This window comes from Culex quinquefasciatus, chromosome 2 (genome assembly GCF_015732765.1).
Source record: "Culex quinquefasciatus strain JHB chromosome 2, VPISU_Cqui_1.0_pri_paternal, whole genome shotgun sequence".
Lineage (NCBI taxonomy): Eukaryota > Metazoa > Arthropoda > Insecta > Diptera > Culicidae > Culex > Culex quinquefasciatus.
The window spans coordinates 118,957,406-118,977,557 of record NC_051862.1 but is presented as its reverse complement, the minus strand read 5'-3'; the positions used below and the strand labels follow the sequence as shown (position 1 = coordinate 118,977,557).

General features: G+C 39.8%; 2 protein-coding genes across 2 annotated transcripts in view; both read right to left on the bottom strand.

The window, feature by feature from the left end:
- Positions 1–814: 814 nt before the first annotated feature.
- LOC6032459 (ubiquitin-conjugating enzyme E2 R2) overlaps positions 815–20,152 on the bottom strand; it is a 26,183-nt gene continuing 6,845 nt past the window's right edge. The window contains exons 2-6 of the mRNA XM_001843002.2: positions 17,545–17,820; positions 7,383–7,469; positions 7,071–7,303; positions 6,884–6,998; positions 815–2,045 (exon numbers count right to left, since the gene is read on the bottom strand). Of these exons, the coding sequence (XP_001843054.1) occupies positions 1,935–2,045; positions 6,884–6,998; positions 7,071–7,303; positions 7,383–7,469; positions 17,545–17,721 (723 nt within the window). The 5' untranslated portion in view covers positions 17,722–17,820 and the 3' untranslated portion in view covers positions 815–1,934. The remainder of the gene's footprint in view (positions 2,046–6,883; positions 6,999–7,070; positions 7,304–7,382; positions 7,470–17,544; positions 17,821–20,152) is intronic.
- The window catches only part of LOC119766291 (titin), a 23,287-nt gene continuing 20,910 nt past the window's right edge, over positions 17,776–20,152 (bottom strand). The window contains exon 2 of the mRNA XM_038250743.1: positions 17,776–17,820. Within this exon, the coding sequence (XP_038106671.1) occupies positions 17,776–17,820 (45 nt within the window). The remainder of the gene's footprint in view (positions 17,821–20,152) is intronic.

Sequence of the window (20,152 nt, the reverse complement as noted above, 5' to 3'; positions counted from 1 at the left end):
TATCGTCTTTTTTCGCTAGTATCATCGAACTTTCACGCATTTTGGCGTATAGAGTAGCACTGAAATCTCGATGGTTTGACACCAAAACGGAGTCATTTTTTAGTTTGACACCCTCTTTACACTGCGCTCACACTCACTACCAAACGTTTGGTTTGATAGAAAGTGCAAACTAAAAATTGACAAACGAAAATTGTTACAAACCATAGTATTCAAACGTTATGTATGACGCATTGGGAAGGATTTAAAGTTAGTCACTCGGAAGTATCCTAAAGAATGCTGGGTCGATCACTCTCACCATCAATCTTTTCACTGGTCAGGCCACCTGCGTAAAGTTTACCGCAAAGCCGGCTGTCTGCTGAATGAATCGATTTTAAATCAACAATGGCTAAATAAGAAGGAGTTTTCTTGACTTAAGAATTAAGACTTAAGAATAAAAAATGACCACCTAGAAATTAAATTAGAAAAATAATGAAACAGAAACTTAAGCGCTCTAAATATTATCCTAGAAAAACCGTCCAACTCCAAGCGAAACTTATTTGGGGGACACCGACGAGATTTTCCCTATGATCTCCATACCCGCAGGCAACATGGTCCAAAAATTCCGGCGCATATAACAAAATGAATTCCCACCCCCATCCCAAAAACGCCGGAAAATTTGTAGCGTGTGAAGGGACACTTTGCATAGACGCCCTTGCTCCCATCACGTCACTAAAGGTATGGAGCCACCTTAAAATTATAAGCATGTTATGCAAAAACGCAGGGACGGTTGGGCTTTCTTCATAAATACAAATGAATATTATGACTTGATGTATGTAAAAAAAATAATTTGTTTATTTTCTGGCTAAGTAAAATTAGTAACTCTACGCTATATTGTTTACAAAAAAAACTAAAATAAAAAAAAACGAAAATAGAAGAAAATGAAGTACCGCTGGAACATGTCGCTAGGGGGTTTTATTTTTGCTTTAAATTTGAATTCACGCGATCTTACTTAGTGTCTCTCTCTACTTACTATGAGAAAAAGGATTGAGATGATTCGTGGTTTTTTTTTCTGGGTGGTAGGAAGGAGGGATAGGTTATCTGTTGATGTTCTTGTCTGGTAGCCTAACATTCATTCAATGTTATTTGCCACGAATATTTTACCACTTAATATTGCTTCGAACATTCGCTGCACTTTATCAACAAAATGAATCAGAGACTTGTGTTATTGTGGTGGGAAATAAACGAATATTGTACAAAATGGAACAAGGCATGAAGAAATACTTTAGGGGAAACATTACTACATAAAACGAAACAAAAATGGTCGAAATTGAGCGGGTCAATGGTGAAATTTGCTTTAACTATATTGTAACAATTAAAACATTACGGTCTATTTCAAATGAATTCCAAGATAAGGGCGCGATTGAATGATTGAGTTTTATCTGGACAATATGTTTCTCTTTCTGATTGGCCAGCATGGCCAACGTTAACTACTGATGTATCATTTTTATTGTTTGTCTTGTGAGCTTAATCGTTACTTGCATCTACACAAGCAAACTGCTTCATTCATTTACGTTTATCCAATAGACCAAAACCAAACACAGATTCATAGTACATTTGGGTGTGTGGGTATTTTAAATTAAACTTCATTTATTTACAGTTAACCTTACGATGCTTTCACGTGAAGAAGTAAACCATGTAACTGTTTTAATGTGATTTCTTCGAGCGAAACTTGAATCGCTTTGACACGGTTCTGATCGGATGTCATTTAATTTTGTTCGGAAATAAGCTTTTAAAGGAAAACATGATTTGACAGCATCCATTTTGTAGGTTGTAATAAATCTTTTCATTTTAGAGTGTTTCTCTGCTTCTTTTTTTTTTTGCATTAATCGATTATTGTTAGTTTATTACAAATACATCGTAAATTAAACCAAATTAACACTAGCTCAGTTAGTCTGTTATGATTCACCGTTGCCGCTGTCATCACCGTCGGCAAACGACTCCACCGACTGGTCATCATCCTCGGTATCCAAATCATAATCATCGTCGTAAAAGTCTGTCATGTCGAGCTGCAATTGAAAGAAGAATTAGAGAGAGTAAGAGCGTTAGTCTCTTTTGAAGTGAATGCGTTGATCAAGCTGAAACAAAGCCATCCCCTCAGTATCGCTGCTCGACTGGCACAAAAATTGAAGAATTGCCATAATAACACGACTAAAATCATTCTAAAAGTTAGCTACCAGATGGTCGAAAAATGACACAAATCGATTGTTATGATTCGTTTTTCTTCGCCAAATGTGCATGGCGCTTTTTGCAAGCGGAGGGGAAGTTTTATTATGATTCGCTTTTCGTCAGCAAATCTCGAGTTTTTTTAAAAAGGTCCAATAAACCAAATTTCCAGTTTTTTGCTTTTTGGGTGTTTTTTAAACCGCCTTGAGTCAGGGGTATCAAAAAACACCCAAAAAGCAAAAACTGAAAATTTGGTTTATTGGACCTTTTCAAACAAAACTCCAGAAATGTACATGGCGTCTTTTTTATGATGCTTTTTTTCGTCACGAGGTTTATGTAGTCTTTTTTTGACAGGTTGACAAGGATATAAAAACAGGCACCGCTGATGCCAGAGATATTGTTTATGTTACTTTATTTGAAAACATTATTAAACAGACTTTACTGAAGTAACATTTGCTCATTTTTGGTGGAGAGGTAGCTTATTAGGTAGCAATTATGCGTAGAGCGGCAGTAAAGCGCAAAGAAATTGGTTTTCATTAATCGACTCTACCCGCAAACCTCAAACTAACCATAATTGACTTTGAGTACATCGCATACGGCGTATCATACGCACATAATACGAACGAAGTTGACTTTATAGCTGTCGGCCACCATTGCTAGTACCCACCACTAGTGTCTTCCTTTTATCTACAAGGACTTCGCCGCCCTGGGCTGCTAAGTGTATGAAAGTATGGCACGGAGCGACGGCGCCGAATACCCATATTTACACAAAGAATTTTAGAGCGCCCGCCGCGGGTTTCGAACCGGCACCTCTGGATTGTGAGTCCAGTGCGCGGTCCGATTGATCCACACGGGCGGGACAATGCCAACGACACGCGACGTTCCCAAGCGGTCACTCATCTAAGTACTAATATCAGCTTGAATATCATACGCGCATAATATTCACGTAGTACGCCTAGGCTGCGTACCGTATGGACTCCAATATTGGCTTCATATTGGTGCAATACTGCCGCTCGAAGCTAGTCCGTCCCATATGTAATTTCGTCAATTTTGATGTAATGATGCAGTTTGGTTCGAAATCATGTAAACTATCAGAAAACCCAATAAAATTTAATACTTTGTTCTAGAAAACCTAAGAAAATCCACTTTTTCGTAAAATTCTAACACTTAGCCTTGTGGGCGGGACAAATTTAACAAGCGTTTTTCTAAGCTTGCTGTTTTTACATATGGGACGGACTCGATGAGAGAGGCAGAATACCAGAAGTAATTTGCTCTTTGGGTCTACCACATTTTGACGAAAAACTTGCTGCTGCCTGCACAAAAATGATAAATAATGGTTTCGTCGCATGGTCCTGCTCAGTATTGCTCGAGACGTAAAAGAAGGCACTTCCTAGGCTGCAGCAAAAAATCAATGAAAGTTTTTTGGGGGATTATTTGCCAAAGTGGTGCCATCAGATGGTAGCTTTGGGAACTAGTTTTCCCTTTATAACGTAACCTTTCAGTTTCCTTGAATCATATGTTGTTATTTGGGCATGTCTATTTTCCATGTGTATTGGAGTTAACGTTAATTGAGTTCGATTTGCGATGCCTTTTTGCCGGGTCGCGGGATTTTTGGCGTTCGTCGTCGGTGTGCAACAACAACAAAACCTTAGGATACCATTTCAGCTCGTCGTTCGCTTCGTTAATCAGTACCTCACTAAACATCAATCTTTTAAAACTCGTAAAAACATCTCAATTTAAAAGTCAGACTGTTAAATTTTTCATTCTTTAATTACAAATGATTTGGGTTCTATCTGTCCACAGCATGCTGTCTAAGATTAAACCATTTCATTTAAAATTTTACAACCGATAAACGGGAAATGTCTCATCCGCAGCATCCGGTTGCTTGCCTTGAGAATAATACATAATACTGTTCAACAAACGCTATGATTTTGGGTCGCATCGTCATCGTCTATAATGAATCTTGACCAAACACCCTATCCTACTAAAACATTTTCAGATTCTTGGCGCTCGTGGGGTGTAAGCACAGGGCAAACCAGCTGCCCTAGTAGCAACCTGCGCTAACTAACATTCCCGTCCCTTAAAATCGAGATCTACAAACTGACATGGCGGGCACCGTTGGTGGCCAATGACTGTTACCTATTCGCAACTGATCTAGTTTTGGCAATCATGGTGTTTTATCTTTTCGGCGCATTCATACATGCTGTTGATAAGGGAAACACCACTTGGTAGTCGAAGCCTATGATCAGTAGTGCATTAAGGTTTTTTTTTCTTCGTAACTAATTTTTATTAGGTCCTTTTAGGTGCTGTGACCAGGTTGGGACCGAGGATCGTTAAATAACTAATATACAGTAGTTGTTCGGTAACTGGGCGTTATTTAACTGGGCTGCTTTTTAACTGGGCGCTCGATAACTAGGCTGTAGCCCAGTTAAAAAGCAGACAAACGTCAAAAAACCAAAACAAACCGAAATGAACGAGGGGTTAATGGATGCCAAAAGCCTTTTCAACAAATAAAAAAAACTTTTTTCAAACATGTATTACATTTCAAGTCACAATTAAAGAAATATGAAAAGTAAGCATTGTAAATAAATTTGAGTATTTTTAATTTTTATTTTTCATCAGGAAAATATTATGCATCGGTGGTCCCCTCGTTATTTTTCGTTCAGCCCAGTTAGCGAGCAGCATTCGGTGACTGGGCTACGTTCTCAGCCCAGTTACCGAACAACTACTGTATAACAAAAAAAAACAACTCCTTAAACTCCATACTTGGAGATCATGTAACTGACGAGGGTTACTTGGTCTTGAACCTGCCGATGTACTCGGAGAAAATGCCCAATGATATTAAGGTTCTGTCAGCAACGGAGGCGCAACCATGGGTGGTCTCTCATGCTCATGCTCATGCTCATGTATTTGTGTTACCGTTAATTTATTGTTGTTCATGTTATATACGCCTGCATGGTTTATCTGCAATGATTATTTTTGAATGCACACTATAAGTAGATGGTTAAATATATTAAACAAGCTAAGCCCGACTAACTTCGCCTTGTCTTTTTTTCGTTTCTTGACGTTTTTAGCTTGTTTGCTTATTCAGCCTCCTGTGTTCAAAATCTGGTTTTACGTTACTTTTCCCATACAATCAGTAGATTTTCCGGAATCGGTTTCAAAGTGGCCAATTGTCCACGAGGGGGGGGGGGGGAGATGAGACAACTAAAGGAGAGTTCAGCCGATCGATATGAGCAGGCCAATCCGTCGAATCCGATCGCTAATAACCGACGAAGAACCGAGAGAGTGAGGCTTCGTGGCGGCAAAATTGCCGTCGGTTAGTATCCTATCCTTCTGAGCGTAGATTCGATTTTTTTCTAAGTTTGGTTAGAAAACCAAACGGGTAAGTGAAGCTCGATTCCAATTGGATTTTGAGCGAATCTGTACAGCTTCAGGTACAATTTTAAGACGAGTTGGGACGAATTAAGGAGTTTGGCTTATTTGCGGACGCTTTCCTGTTTCGGCCTCCATATGACGACCCAGCGAGCAATTTATTAGTATCTGTTATTAGAATCCCTCTATCTTCGTCTTTTGTTTCCTGGGTTCAAGCATTTCGGAATTTCGGATCGATTGCCGGTAATTCCCACAAGCAACATACCCGGCTAGAAGTCGCACTTGTGGTCTCTGCTACGAAGCTTGCGCCGAGTAGCATCAGCGTCAAAGAGGCGCCTCTTCTCCAAGGAAGTCGCCAAGGAGTGCCCTTCCGCCGGAACTACCTCTGATACGACCGGTTCAAAAATGGAAGAAGACGTCCAGGGGTGTGATCGAACGCCCGAATCGCTTGCAGTTGTCGTTCTCCGTACCGGCACGAGTTTACGGAGTACCAGATTCTAACCCGATGGCCCTGCACGAACGTGTCGACCGATCCAGCAGTCAATATGGCGTAGCGCGCTAGCCGTTGCTGTGAGGAGAACCGCTGCATGAACCCGCCAAGATACCAGTACCTGCAGACAATCCCGTACTATGAGCTTTCTCCAGATGCTATGCCAGTTAGCTCGGTTCTGAACTGCTTCTCTGCAATTCCATTGTGTATCTCCCAAACTAAACAGACAAATTCCAGGAAGAGGTTGTTGGTTCAACCTCCTTAATCAAGCATATAACTTCCCCCTTCTACTCTTCCGGTAGCTGTTCTGTGTCCTAGACCTTGACCTTGTCAAACCATTCTTTCGAGCTGCAGTTTTCTTCTTGATTCGCCCTCGTAGCCAGTTGATCGACAGTCCTAAAATATACCGTTTGGGTGACAAAACCTTGTTGACTTCGAACAGGCGTTGGCGTAGCTTTGCCACCACCAGGTAGTGGTCCGCCGAGTCGAGATCCGCGCCACGGTAGGTTCTGACGTCGATTATGTCCGAGAAGTGTCGGCCGTCGACGAAAATATTGTCGATTTGTGACTCCATATCGTATGGTGACCTCCACGTGTACATACCTAAAAGGACGTGCTGGAAGAAGGTACTACGTATGGAAATGTTTCTGGAGGTAACGAAATCGATTAATCGTAGACCGTTCTTGTTCGTCAACTAGTGGGCGATCTAAACTCCTCCCCCTGACCAACTTGACCAGTTTCCACAAAGCAATAAATTTTCAAATACCTAACAATTTTTTACACGAGAGAAAAATAACAAGTCGGTGGTACACTAACCTGTGGTTCCTGACTGCTGGGTTTCGTCTTGGATTTGATGCAGTATTCTTCCAGCGTCGTCGGAACAACGATCCCTTCCTTCTCGGCTTCGGCCTTGGCAGCCTGGGCTTGTTTTCTAAAAAAAAGAAAGCGGAAAAACCAATGTTCACCTGATCCACTGAAGGAAAAGCCTCAAACAAAAACCCACCTTATGATGTTCGGGTACTCGTTGTCCTTGCCCTGCGAGTCCCGCCATCTCCGGTACATGACCGACGCGTCCACGTTCGCCGGCGAGAAGGTGTTGGGCTCGTTCAGCAGTGAGATCACGGACAGCAGGATGGTGCGCACGTTCTGCGTTGGATTCCACCGCTCGCACGGAAGCTCGCCGCTCTGGGGATCGTCCACCGGCGGGTGCAGGATCGAGATGCACAGATCTCCGTTCTATAGCGGCGAAGAAAGCAAGGATGGCGGTAGAAGTTACTGACACGGTAGTGGTGGCTTAAAGGCTTTTTGATCTTACCTCATAAACGTTCGGGTGCCATACTTTTGTCAAGAATCGTATAGACGGCGGAGAGTACGGATAATCTGGAGGGAATTTCATATGGGCCTGAAAGAAAATCAAAAAAATGACAAATATAAGAGAAAAGAATAAAATCTTTAGAAGAGGAGCGGCCGTGGCTGACTGGTTACGGTGTTCGCTTTGTAAGCGAATGGTCTTGGGTTCGATTCCCATCTGCTCCCAACGAGAAAGTATAGGAAATATAAATCTTGAAACTCTGAACATGAACGAAAAATCAAAGTCGTTATATACGCGCTGGGTCCTTGTCCATTTGACAAGGGTTCAGAAGTTCTAAATAACGTTTGAATCTGATTGGTGCAAACGTTCTTCAGGGCGGGGCTTGTCGATAAAGCTGAAGTACCTCGCGCTCGACTAGCCAGCGTAGAAATGGGTCACCGAAGCTCGGCAGAGCTAACACCTTCCAAATGACTATGCGAGTTATTTGCATGTATAGAATGTAGATCTAAAAAAAATACATGGAAACAACTCAATTTGCAAGAAACGGCCGCGTGGTCCCGTTTGGTTGGTTGCACACACACAACCACACACACAAAGAATAAAATCTTAAGAAGAGGAACATCGATTCTTCTTGATCAAAAACTTTGGAGCATTCTAGGGGTAATTCTTGGTGACAGCGGTACGGAATAAGTTGAATTTGAGTTGTTGATCGAATATACAAAATTTAATCCTTTTTGTTAGATTTTTCATTCAGCCACCATATTGGACGCCATTTTAAACATCTTGAGAATTGGGAAAACAACACGCAGATTCGGATTCAGGAGGGTCAATATAAAAAGCTTGCCTGAATGCTAAAAAACTGGCCTGTTAGGAAGCGTTGTGTCCTGATGCAAACAATGATCGAGCTCGAACTATCACAGCCCTGCGAAGTATGTTGGCTGACATATCGGGCGGTCAGTCAAAAGAAAAGCTAAAAGTCGCCTGACAAAAAACTTTCGCTAGAAAGAGATAGGAAATCTGATGCAAACAAACGTCCAGCTGCTACATTCCAGCTGTAACATTAGGGTGGGTCACAAAAGCAAAAAGTTGAGCTAGATCTTATAAGCGGGCAGAATATCATAGTTACATATCTACCGAAGCTCTCCTGAAATTTTTAGCCAATTCGGTTCAGAATTCGAGATGCCCATTCGATTTCAGTATTGTATTGGATATTGGACCCGTTAGTATGGGGAAAACGGCACTTTTTACATGTTATTGTTCTAAAAATCTAAAACTGGATCAAAATTTAATAACATACTGTGTGAGCTGTTTATAGATTTTTTTTTTTATGGAGAACAACTTTGTAGAACATCGCGAAATGATCTGAGCAGAACTGGCTTAGTTATAAGTGGTTTAAGCTACATTGCTTTTCCAGGGTTAGATCCAGGACTAAAGTCTTTTGCCTTTCTTACTAAAGAAAGGTGTAGGTTTTACTTTATGGCTGGACGTCATTTTCATCTTCGTAAATAAGACGATACAGCATGAATATTAATCGGAAAAATCGCCAAAAAATCACACTGCATTGATTTTCGACGCTCTATCGATTCATCTTGACAGAACTCGTCTATCTCCAACCCTCGAATTTTGATCTAATCTAATCTAATCTAATCTAACACAAACGCAGCCAGTCCGATGAAAGCATGCTGGAAAGTCTTGTGATTAGATAACGCCCCAAGCACTTTTCTTGTCAATATTAATAATTGCAATACATCCGAGAACACCCGAAAATGCATTACAAAAATTAAAGCGGCCAGCCCTACTACGTTGTGTTTACCGCAGAGAGGATTCTGTGAACGGAACACATTCCACAGAATCTACAGGGGAGGAGGGATGCGTGGACATACCGTACCAAACGCACCGGTTTATTTTTGCATTGTGTTGTGTGTAGTGTAAAAATATATAATAAAATGTAATATAATAAATGAATATAATCAAGAGCATAATTTAATATAGTAAATTACCTTTATAACCAGCTGAAAAAATATTAATTATTAATTGAAATAATGCAGAGCGGAATAAAGAGATTGTAAGACCATAATAACTGAGTAGAATAATTTAACGAGAATTTAGATAGTTCAAATAAATATATATGAAGAAGGGAAGAAAAGAAATGAAGAGAATTCATTCTTGGACAGCCAGCAAGGGCAATACTGAATCACAGATGTTTACCCGAAGAAGTATGTATGAAGACAATAAAATCAATCACAATGAGCGGGGAAAAAAGACGACAACTGCAACGAAAATCTTGCGCGACGACCGCGACCTAGCCTTGAACGAACTGTCAAATTCAAATTTAATTTTATAGACTTGACTGCGTACTGAACTAACGTAACCAGAAAGGATTCATGCTAATCAAAATAAACCATACGGCATACGGTTTCTAAAGACTTTGAATTTCGCCGACCTGAGCTTATGAACGTAAAATCCATCGACAGATTTTTAAAACAGGAAAGAAAAATAACGTGTTGCGAGTCTAATTTTTTTTTCAGCTCAGAGACAAACAAAAATTTTAAGGGGGATCCTTAAACTTGAGTCAAAAATAAATAAACCGCCAGTATAGATTTAAAAAAAAAACAGTAAGTTGATTTAATCCTCCCGTTAAAAGATCGCAACAAAAAAACTGAAAAATAACTATAACACAGAACTCTCTCACCCGAAAATAAATATTGCTTGCTGCTGGGCCAGCCTGCCAGACTGGATTGCTGATCGGCTTGCTGCTTGCTCTTCGTCGATTACTTCTCTTGCTAGCAAACGTCAAATTCGCACGCTTGCTCACACACTCGCGACGGTAACTCTCGCACTTTCTCTTCGTCGACACTTTTGCAGCCAGACGCCATCATGGCTAGTCTCCGGCAACAAATTTGGTCATCAGAAAAACCAAATTTATTTCACAGAGTCAAACGAAATTAGCGAAACTTCACGATCTTACAAATGCACACATTAAAACGAATTGATTAACACTATTTTCAGCCCGGACAAACAATGAATTCACGAAAAGAACGGGGTTTTATTCGGAGCAAAAGCACGACACATCAGTTGCTTTTCGGACTCTCTCTCCCCTTTCCTATCTCCAACCCTCGAATTTTGAGAAAATAAATTCCGTGGAGATCGAATGATGTTCGTATGTGATAAAATTTTGCCAAATTTTGTGTCGCGCTGTTCTCAGCTCCCCTGAATCCGATTTTGATTCTTCTGAATGCAGATGAAAGCTAGTGTGCTGAACCTGGGCAAGTTGCCGCGCAAATTTCAACAAACTTTTCAACAAAATACACAGTTTTCAAATGAAAATATGGTCAACTTTTTTCATTTTCATATCTTTTATTTATCTCAAAAATTGCATTTTTCGAGCTCTACAACCTCCCAAATTTTCATACAGATTCATAATATGGTTCTGGAGTTAGAGCCGTTTGATTAACCTACCATAAGAAAAAAAAATCCCTAAAAAAAGGTAAAATCCCACCTGGTGACCTTCGCCAACATTTTTCGTTTCTAATTTTATCTGAAATTTCTTCCTACATTCATAGTACAGACCATGAGTGAGCATCTGAAACAAATTTGACATCGATCGGCAATCCCGAACAACTTTTAGAACGATTTACTTTTTGCCTTTCTTACTAAAGCAAGGTATAGGTTTTACTTTATGGCTGGACGAAGATATTCGTAGCATTGGATTCCAATAGGAGCTTTCTAAGCTTCAAAGCTTTATATCGCTTTATAAAGCCTTATTACTAGAGTTCTGAGCTGGGTGCAGAATAGTGGTTTGCAAAGCGACCTCAATTTAGAACTGTCAAAGCGCAACCAATTTACTGTTTGAAAAATGAATACATTTAAGTTATTCGAAGTCAACAAATCTTAAGAAGAGGGTTGAAATGGTGATTGGCATAATTCGTCGCTAGCAATCAAATAAGCACTATGTCTCAAGCAATATCTAAGTTTACGACTTTTTTTTTAATTTTTTCTCGCGAGAGCGCGATAATTAGGGTAACAAGAAAAATTTAAAATTTTAGAAAATCTTAAGAGCCTTGATGGCTTGATTCTTTAGGCAATAATATGTAACTGTGCCAATTTTTAGTCGAATCGGGTAAGGTTTAAGGGTCGCTCTTTATCGTTGAAGTTTATATGGAAAAAATCGAAAAAATGTACGGGGAAAAACATCGCATTAGGATTGTGTCAGCAGGTGGCGCCGGTCTCGCCCAAAATGGTCCAAGTGTGAGATTTTTCTAGGAAATTCAGTTTCCTACAACTTTGTCGAAGGGTGCAAGAAGATCCGAGTAAATCCTGATGAGTTATTAGCAATGCGATGAAAAGAAATCGCTTCGCTAGGAGACGGTGATTTTAGCGGATTGCAGACTGGATTTCGCCATGTTAAGTGATGATTGTCTAAGCCCAAGTTGCCTAGGAATTGAAAATTGGGAATAAAACCAACTCCACCTGAACCCGTTTTTCACCACCATTACAGCCATCCATCCCGACCGCTCCCATCTCCAGCGCGCTAGGGACAAGGAAGAGGATTTGGAAGACGGGAAGTGTTGTTGTTTTATATACTTGAAAGTATATAAGGGGTAAATAGGAAAAAAAAATCAAAAAAATCACCTAAAATCAGGAACAATTGGAACGATGTTTTTCTGCATACACTTTTGCGATTTTCCCCATGGTGCCGATTTGAGCACTTGCATGTCTATAGTTATAATCTTTCTTTAGTTTTAGAAACTAAGTCGATCAAAAGAAATTTTTAAGGTATCTTCTTTAATATTCTACATGGAAATGCAAAAATCATTATGTTCATAACAGAATGGAAATGTACATGCAATTCCTTTAACAACGTAACGAACATTCTAAACACTCACAGGCAATAGAAACAACAATATCTACTGGCTCAAATACCATGAAAAGTATATTACAGCTGAGTTACTAAATGCTACGCCAGCCAGAGAGATCAACTGATTATGAATGCTACAGCCAAAACAGAAATCGATAGTGAGAAAGATCCGGTGGCAAGGTTGCCAACTCGCACTTGCAATTTATCCTGTGTGTTATTAATTTGTCAATTAGCCAAGTGATTAGATTTATTGGTGGACAACACTTTTTATTTTTCACCGGAAATTATCAAAAATGCCTCGATTTGGCAACCCTGCTGCGAGCGACCGACCGACCGACGTCGATAAAACGTGAAGGCGAACACGCTGAGCAAGTCGCTGGCGTCGCGACGGAACAGGACGGCGACACGCACGAGGGTGAGAGGAAGTTCCAACGCGGTGTTGCAACAGCAGTAGCAGCAACCAAGGTTATCATTGCCGTAATTCGCTTCCAAAAGCTGATTGACTAGCGCAAGCCTCGCAGCCGCAAAGACAGAATAACAAAACAACGGCGGCAGCAACAGCAGTAGAGAAGGAGAATAGGAGAATACGAGAGACCAAGCCAAGTGTGAAAATAAGGGAATTTGGGGTTGAGGGGCAAATTTAACGATTGTATGGCTGAAATCAATAACAATCTTCAAAAACCCAAAGTTCTTTTTCGGGAGTTTCGTACTGCAAGCTTTTTTATAAGTATTAGGGTGGGTACGGATTTTGAAAAGTTCTCAGATCAAGTTCTGGTGTGGTTCCCCTTGTAGGGCATACCCATAGGGACTCACACGCCAAATTTCAGCTCATTTGGTGGAAAACTGGCTTGTCTCAAGCGAGTTCAAGTTTACATGGAAATTACTATGGGAAATTTTGAATTTTCGTTCATTCGCTCCTACAGGCCTGGGGAAAACATGTAAAAACTTCTAGGATGGTCAGAAATGAGCGGAATCGTCTGGAGAACAACTTTTCCTAAGTGACCAGGTCGATTCGTTCAACTCCCATCGAGCTCAACGGCAATACATCCGGGGTTTTCGGAACCAACCGTTTTCCCCAGAAAAACATCAAATTTTTCTTAGCATGCTAAGAATGCTTGATGAACACCGCGACGCCACATGTCAAACAGCTACCACGTGAACTAGCATCGCCTATAAAAAAATACTTTTTATTACTTTTTGAACCATAGAATAATCATTCATGGTGATCAGGATACTATTTAGCTGTATTCTAAAGCTCCAAATAAGAAAAAAAAATGTTATGGTGAAAATTTTACAATCACGTGGTAGCTGTTGACATGTGGCGTCGCGATGTTCAGCAAGCATTCATAGCATGCTAAGGAAAATTTGATGCATTTCTGAGGAACACCGTTGGTTCCGAAAACCCCGGATGTATTGCCGTTGAGCTCGATGGGGGTTGGACGAATCGACCTGGTCTCTTTGGAAAAGTTGTTCTCCAGACGATTCCGCTCATTTCTGGCCATCCTAGAAGTTTCTACATGTTTTCCCCAGGCCTGTAGGAGCGAATGAATGAAATTTCAAAATTTCCCATAGTAATTTCCATGTAAACTTGAACCCGCTTGAGACAAGCCAGTTTTCAACCAAATGAGCTGAAATTTGGCGTGTGAATCCCTATGGGTATGCCCTACAAGAGGAACCACACCAGAACTTGATCTGAGAACTTTTCAAAATCCGTACCCACCCTAATAAGTATATAAGGCATTGTTCTGCGGAGAAGTTTTTGTTATATAGGAGGGTCGAGGTACCCCAACCGAATCCGGAATATCTCCGGTAAAATTGAAATTTTGGTTATGTGCAGAGCAATTCTCCCCGAATTCTGGAAATTGATTTTATTTGTATTTTTTTGATTTTTTTGAACCGTGGTGTAGGGGTAAGCGTGGTTGCCTCTCACCCAATCTGATCCAAACGTTATTCAGAACTTCCGGATCCTCGTCAAATGACAAAGACCCAGCGCGTATTTAACAAGATTTGTTTTGGATTGATCTCACCAAATATCAGCTTTTCTCTCCAACTCATCCTTAGTCGCCTTGCATGTATTGCGCCAGCAATGCGATGATATTACTTCTATGCGATGTTAATGGGGCCCGGGCTATTTAAACCCGCTGCTGCTTTTCCTTCACGATTCAGGGCCGGATATTCAGCCATGGCCATGGTGTATGAATTTTCTTCTCGACCTTGTTCAACTACAATACACAACTGTACTTTTCACAATAACACATTTTTGAATTATTTAACGCCCATTCTGACTCAAATTCTACCTCCACGATTACGATACGATACGAATCTTGGAAACCTCGATAATAAAAACACGAAATCAAAATTTCCACTTTTCTAGATCCTATGATGGGTTCCGAGCACAAAAAAAAACTAGGTATGATTCCCATAAACAATTTGAGCTGAAAAACCGATGAGCCGTCCAGAAAGCTGCCACTGTACTTCCAGATTACAAATATCCAACGCCAAAGACGCCGAGGGCGCTCAACTGTCGGCAACTAAACCACCGCCACCAATTTGAAATTCCGTCGCTCAGCCTCATATTATATAGCATTCCAATCCGATTCTGATCTTTCCGGATATTTCACATTTTTAACTTAAATATCACTTTAAAAATATAATTGTTAAAATTAAAAAAAAAGAAAAATTCGAAGAGCAAATTTTCAAAACGTCAAAACGCGCGCGTGGCTTGCTTCGATCTTTTTTACTAATTTGATTCTGTTATAAGTCCACTTTGTGGGGGCCTTTGTTATGACCAAAAAAGCCATTTTGTGACATTGGTTCCCCCATACAAGGGTTTTTGTGGATTTTTAAATTAACTTTTTTTCACAAACCGATGTCCGCGTGCACTCTTGTTTTATCTAAATAGGAATCCCAGCAAGCTTAGTACATGGAATCGAAATATCACTCTCCTAGAATCGTATTTTATATTTTTATTTATTTTTTTATATGTTTTAGAAACAACACCGCAACTTTTGAATCATAGGAAAGTAGGGACACAAATTTTGCCGCCGAGCAATGTTTTTGTTAAAGGTTTTTTTTTATAGAAATCTTACTCATTTGGCATGATTTGACAATGATTTCTTTTACATCTCTTTTTAATGAAGCCACATTTTCACTCAACCTTCTAACATTCCTTTCCATTTCCCAGTGATCTCCAAAATCTCTAAAAAAAACACACCGATTTCACCGATAAACATTAAGAGCGAGTTTTTCACCAGTGTGTAACAAATCGTATCGAGGTGCTCCGATTTGGATGAAACTTTCAGCGTTTGTTTGTCTATACAGGATTTTAGGAGAAGCTGACGTTCGAATTGTGAACGTCCGAAATGTCAATATCGCTCAGTAGTACCAACATTAGAAAAAAATGTGGCTGTCATGCCATGGCACACTTTTTTCGTAATGTTGGTACCACTGCATGACTCTGACATTTCGGGCGTTCACAATTCGAACACCATCTTCGCTTAAAAATCTGGATACATGAGATGAACTCATGCCAAATATGAGCCCTCAACGACAAAGGGAAGTGGGGTAAAACGGGCATTGAAGTTTGAGGTCCACAAAACATGAACAATCATAAAATTGCTCCCAATTGCGTAAAAATTTATCAATTCTAATTCTCTTAGGTGCATTCAAAAGGTCTTTTAAAGCACTTTAAAGTGAGCTAACGAATTTCATCCAAATCGGAGCACCTCGGTACGACCTCTAGAACAAACCGAGCAAAATCTACAAATACTGCCTCTTAATTTAACAGAAATTTTGATATACTTACTGGGTACGTATTGCTGATGAATCGGTTATAAAAATACAAAAATACCAAAAATTGTTTTTGTTGTTTTGTCCCACCCGTGTGGATCAATCGGACCGCGCACTGGACTCACAATCCAGTGGTTGCTGGTTCGAATCCCGCGGTGGGCGCTCTAAAATTCTTTGTGTAAATATGGGTATCCGGCGCCGTCGCTCCGTGCCGTACACAAACACTTCGTTCGATAATTGTTTTAACCGATTTTCTGTTGTTTAAAATGTTTACAGAACGGTTTACCGATTTTTTTTTTTCGTTTCAATTAGGCCTTGCAAATATTTTGCAAACTGTATGTAACGGCAACGACCTTAGTGTTTATTAGAATTCAACAGTACTGCTCCATGGATGATACAATTCAGAGATTTGGAGTACCTTTCAACTGAGACCAATTTATAAGCCTTTACAGGGGGGTACATGTTTCTAAGTTTAAATTTTGCTAGCTGAGTGCTCTTTTAGGGAAGATAATTTTTGAGAAAAAAAACCCTAGATCATTTACCGAAATTCATTTGGATAACTTGTAGCCATCTTGTTCGTTGTTTGTGAAAGTAAATTGGAAGCTCTAAGTTAAAGATTTTTCTAGTGGCATGGAATTTACCAGAATGTTAAGATAAAATTTATCACTTCTGTTCACAGGATTAAGGACTTCCCAATGACCAGCAAATTTCCAACTCTTTTTGTGTTGGGATAGGACCTATCCGTTGAGGGTATTGGATGGGACCAGATGACTATCCCGCTTAGGATTGGGTCGATAATCAGGAACAAAATTCTTGTACTGACCCTAAATAGTTCTGTAAGAAAATAAAACTAAATAAAAGCTGTTCTTCATAACCTCAAACTAGACCATTAAAACTAGCAAAATTCATTTATTCATTCTACCGATAATCAGTTTTAAATAATAAAAAATATTAAAATTGAATTCAGTTTACGGATCGTTCGATAATGCCGTGCAAAACTATCTGCCAACACTGATATCAAAATTAGAGTAGAATTTGTAGAAAAGTTCGAATTTTGTAAATTTGGTTTAAAATGGCTTCCAGAATCACCTTCCTGAACACTATTGGATGGGTATTTAAAATAAACTTTTCAATTAATACTTTTTTTTTCAAAAGACTTTCAAAAAGTTATGAATATCAATTTAAAAAAAAAATGAGCAATTAGTACCCATGATACACAGGGGGGTCAAAATTCTCACGCCGCCCTCCCCTACGGTGATGAGAAACTTAAAGATCGAAAACACACGATCACGACGTCGGCGGTGACGGCGGATGTGTTTCGTTTCGATTGCCAAGGTGAATAACAACAGCCAATTCGGAAACGATATGTAACAACACACTGACTGGCGATTGAACTAGGATGAATTATTTTAGGACAACTCTCGTTGCACGTTTTCCCCGTTAGAAGTGCCGGAAGCAGGAACTGAGCAAGACTGAGCTTTCTTCCTGCAAATTGTAATGTGGTCGGGTTTGACTCACCTTAAAGTAACCACCCTGGTAGAGAGTGTCCGGCGGGCCGAAGATGGCCACTTCCCACTCGAAGAGGTTGTCCTCGTTCAACAGCTTGACGCGGAAACCTTCGACCGGTTCCTCCTGGAGGCTTTTGTACTCCAGTGACAACGCTCGCACAGCGGAACTGGACGGCTGCGAAGACATGGTTTATTTTTTTTCTTCTTTCCCTCTCTCTCTCTCGCACACTCTGCTGGCTCGTCAGCGTCCGAACCGCACAACAGCTGGGAAGATGCTGATGATGTACTGCAAATAAAAGAAAAAAAAGAAGAGAAGATGAATACAGATCCAAATTAGTCCAAGCTCACGGCACAAAAGAATTTCGCGTACTCGCGTCGTCGTTGCTGTGTCGCCGCGCCATCACGCTGGGTGTAAATATACTATTTTGGCCCATTTTAGCGCAGCAGCAGCAGATTCAAAACAAAGAAACAAGCAATGCATGGTCCTTGTCTCAGTTTTTTATATTTCTCCCAAACGCGTAGGGATGGAAAAACAAAATGTAATAAGAACGATAAAATTAACGAAACCCCTCCAATTCAAGCTACGTGGTGCGCAGTCAGTGATGATGACGGTGCGAGAAACCAACAAGTTTTTTTGAGAAAAAAATGATATTTTTTAATAAACCTATACAAACATATTTTTTTGTTTGTAAACAAATTTTATTTTAAGTTTGTGAAAACCCTTCGAATTGAGAATGTCCAGGAATTTGATTTGTCGGTGTTATTCACAGAAGTATACAGTTTGCCCCTAAAAAATGCGGCATTGTTATTAGGTGAAAATAAGGCATGATTTTACTACTTATGATGTATGTAGCATGTGAACATGCTAAATAGGCACAAAACAAATCATCAATGTCTTTTTTTTTTTTTTTTGGGAGGGTGGTCCAGCCGCACATCGTTGATGTTGAAACCTCTAAACTGGACCCTCGTCCTGTCACGTCCGTCAGTAGTCTTGTCGTACATTACAACTAGAATCAGATCTGCCAATGAATTAGTACACTTCGACCAAATAAACACTGACGCTGTATGGATCTGATTCTAGAATAAATGCACAGTTGTGTGTTATTCATAAGTCCAACTTATTCAATTATTCATTTAAGTCCAAATATTCATTTGCTAACTACTTTGGATTGAAAATCTAAATTTAATTCGCAATTCGCAATTTTCAGTGTAAGAACGGGCCTTGACCGATCTTATGCACTAGGTTCCCGACGAACACGCACTGCCCTTACACCTACATCTCACCCTTGCTCTGAGTCAGTACGAGCAGCACGCTAGAACACGCTTTGAGTGTTCGTGCCAGGCATGCACACCTTCTTTTCCGGTTACGCATTTTAACTCGGCCGGGGGTGGTACATTACGTAGGGTTTGATGTAAGTATAAGCGCCTAACCATTTATTGTGTGCCTATCAATTTTCATTAAAACAAAAACTGTTTTATTTTAGTTTGAATTCAAAAACTAGTTGTTTTTTTTACTGTGTATTGTTTTTTCCTGAAATATTCCCTAATGTTAAGTCGTGTTTATCTGTTGCTATTTCTTTTGTCGCGGTGTTTTGTTACAATTTTTGGTCCTAAGCATGTTATAAAAGTTTACCAAAAATACAATAGTAATATTTGTGTTAATCCTTTAACCATTCTATAAATTGAGTAAGGGCTCAAACCTCACTTGTTTTTAAAGAAAAGGGTGAAGAATGAAAACAATGGACAGTGAAAGAAATATACTATTTGAAGTATCAATAGTAAAAGAAAGATATTTATGTATGAAGTAAGAAATTAACAATAGTTAATAAATAGAGGTAACAAACCAGCTTAGCTTGTTTTAGGGCAATTTATAGGGCAGATGAAAAATTATTCAAATAGATAAATAAAGAAAAGGGTCATGATAAACAAAATTGACATCGCTGCCAAATTAAGGGAAAGCAGACAGTTTGTTAAAGCAGACAGTTTGTTACAATTGGTAAAATAGAGTGAAAAAGCGTTGAGAAATAAGAGAATCAAATGAGTAAAATCGAAATCAAATGGAGGATAGTAAACAGAAGCCGCGTTAGAAAATCAGTGAAACAAAATAAACAGAAGATAGGTGGTAGCTGAAATGGAAAGAAGAGAACCCCCGTTGTGCGATGTTTCAGGTACATCCACAGCAGTTGACTCAACATACTGCGAATCAAAACAATACCGTCTACAATCACAAATTACTTCCCTTTCCCACATTGTCGCGCCCCTTTCTTTTAGCCGTCTCGACTTTGACCCGCGGTGGTCAAAGGTTTACGATCCGTTTCCACAGGCCACCAGCTAGGTCATCATGAAAACCAAGCCAACGTGGAGGTAAGAAAATAGGACACTTGCAAGGAACCAGAGCTATACTGTCTTGATCAAGTATGATCTAACAGGACTACGGATGTAGTCAGTGACGCTCCTTCCAGGATGTTCCTCGCCTGAGCGTCAACTGAAGAGGTATCATCAGCATCATTCGCACTTGGCCTGCACTTTGGATTGAAAATCTAAATTTAAATCTAAAATCCTCTAAACTTAATGTTCAAAACTAAACGTTCCTTTAACTGTTGCAGTACTACTTCTAT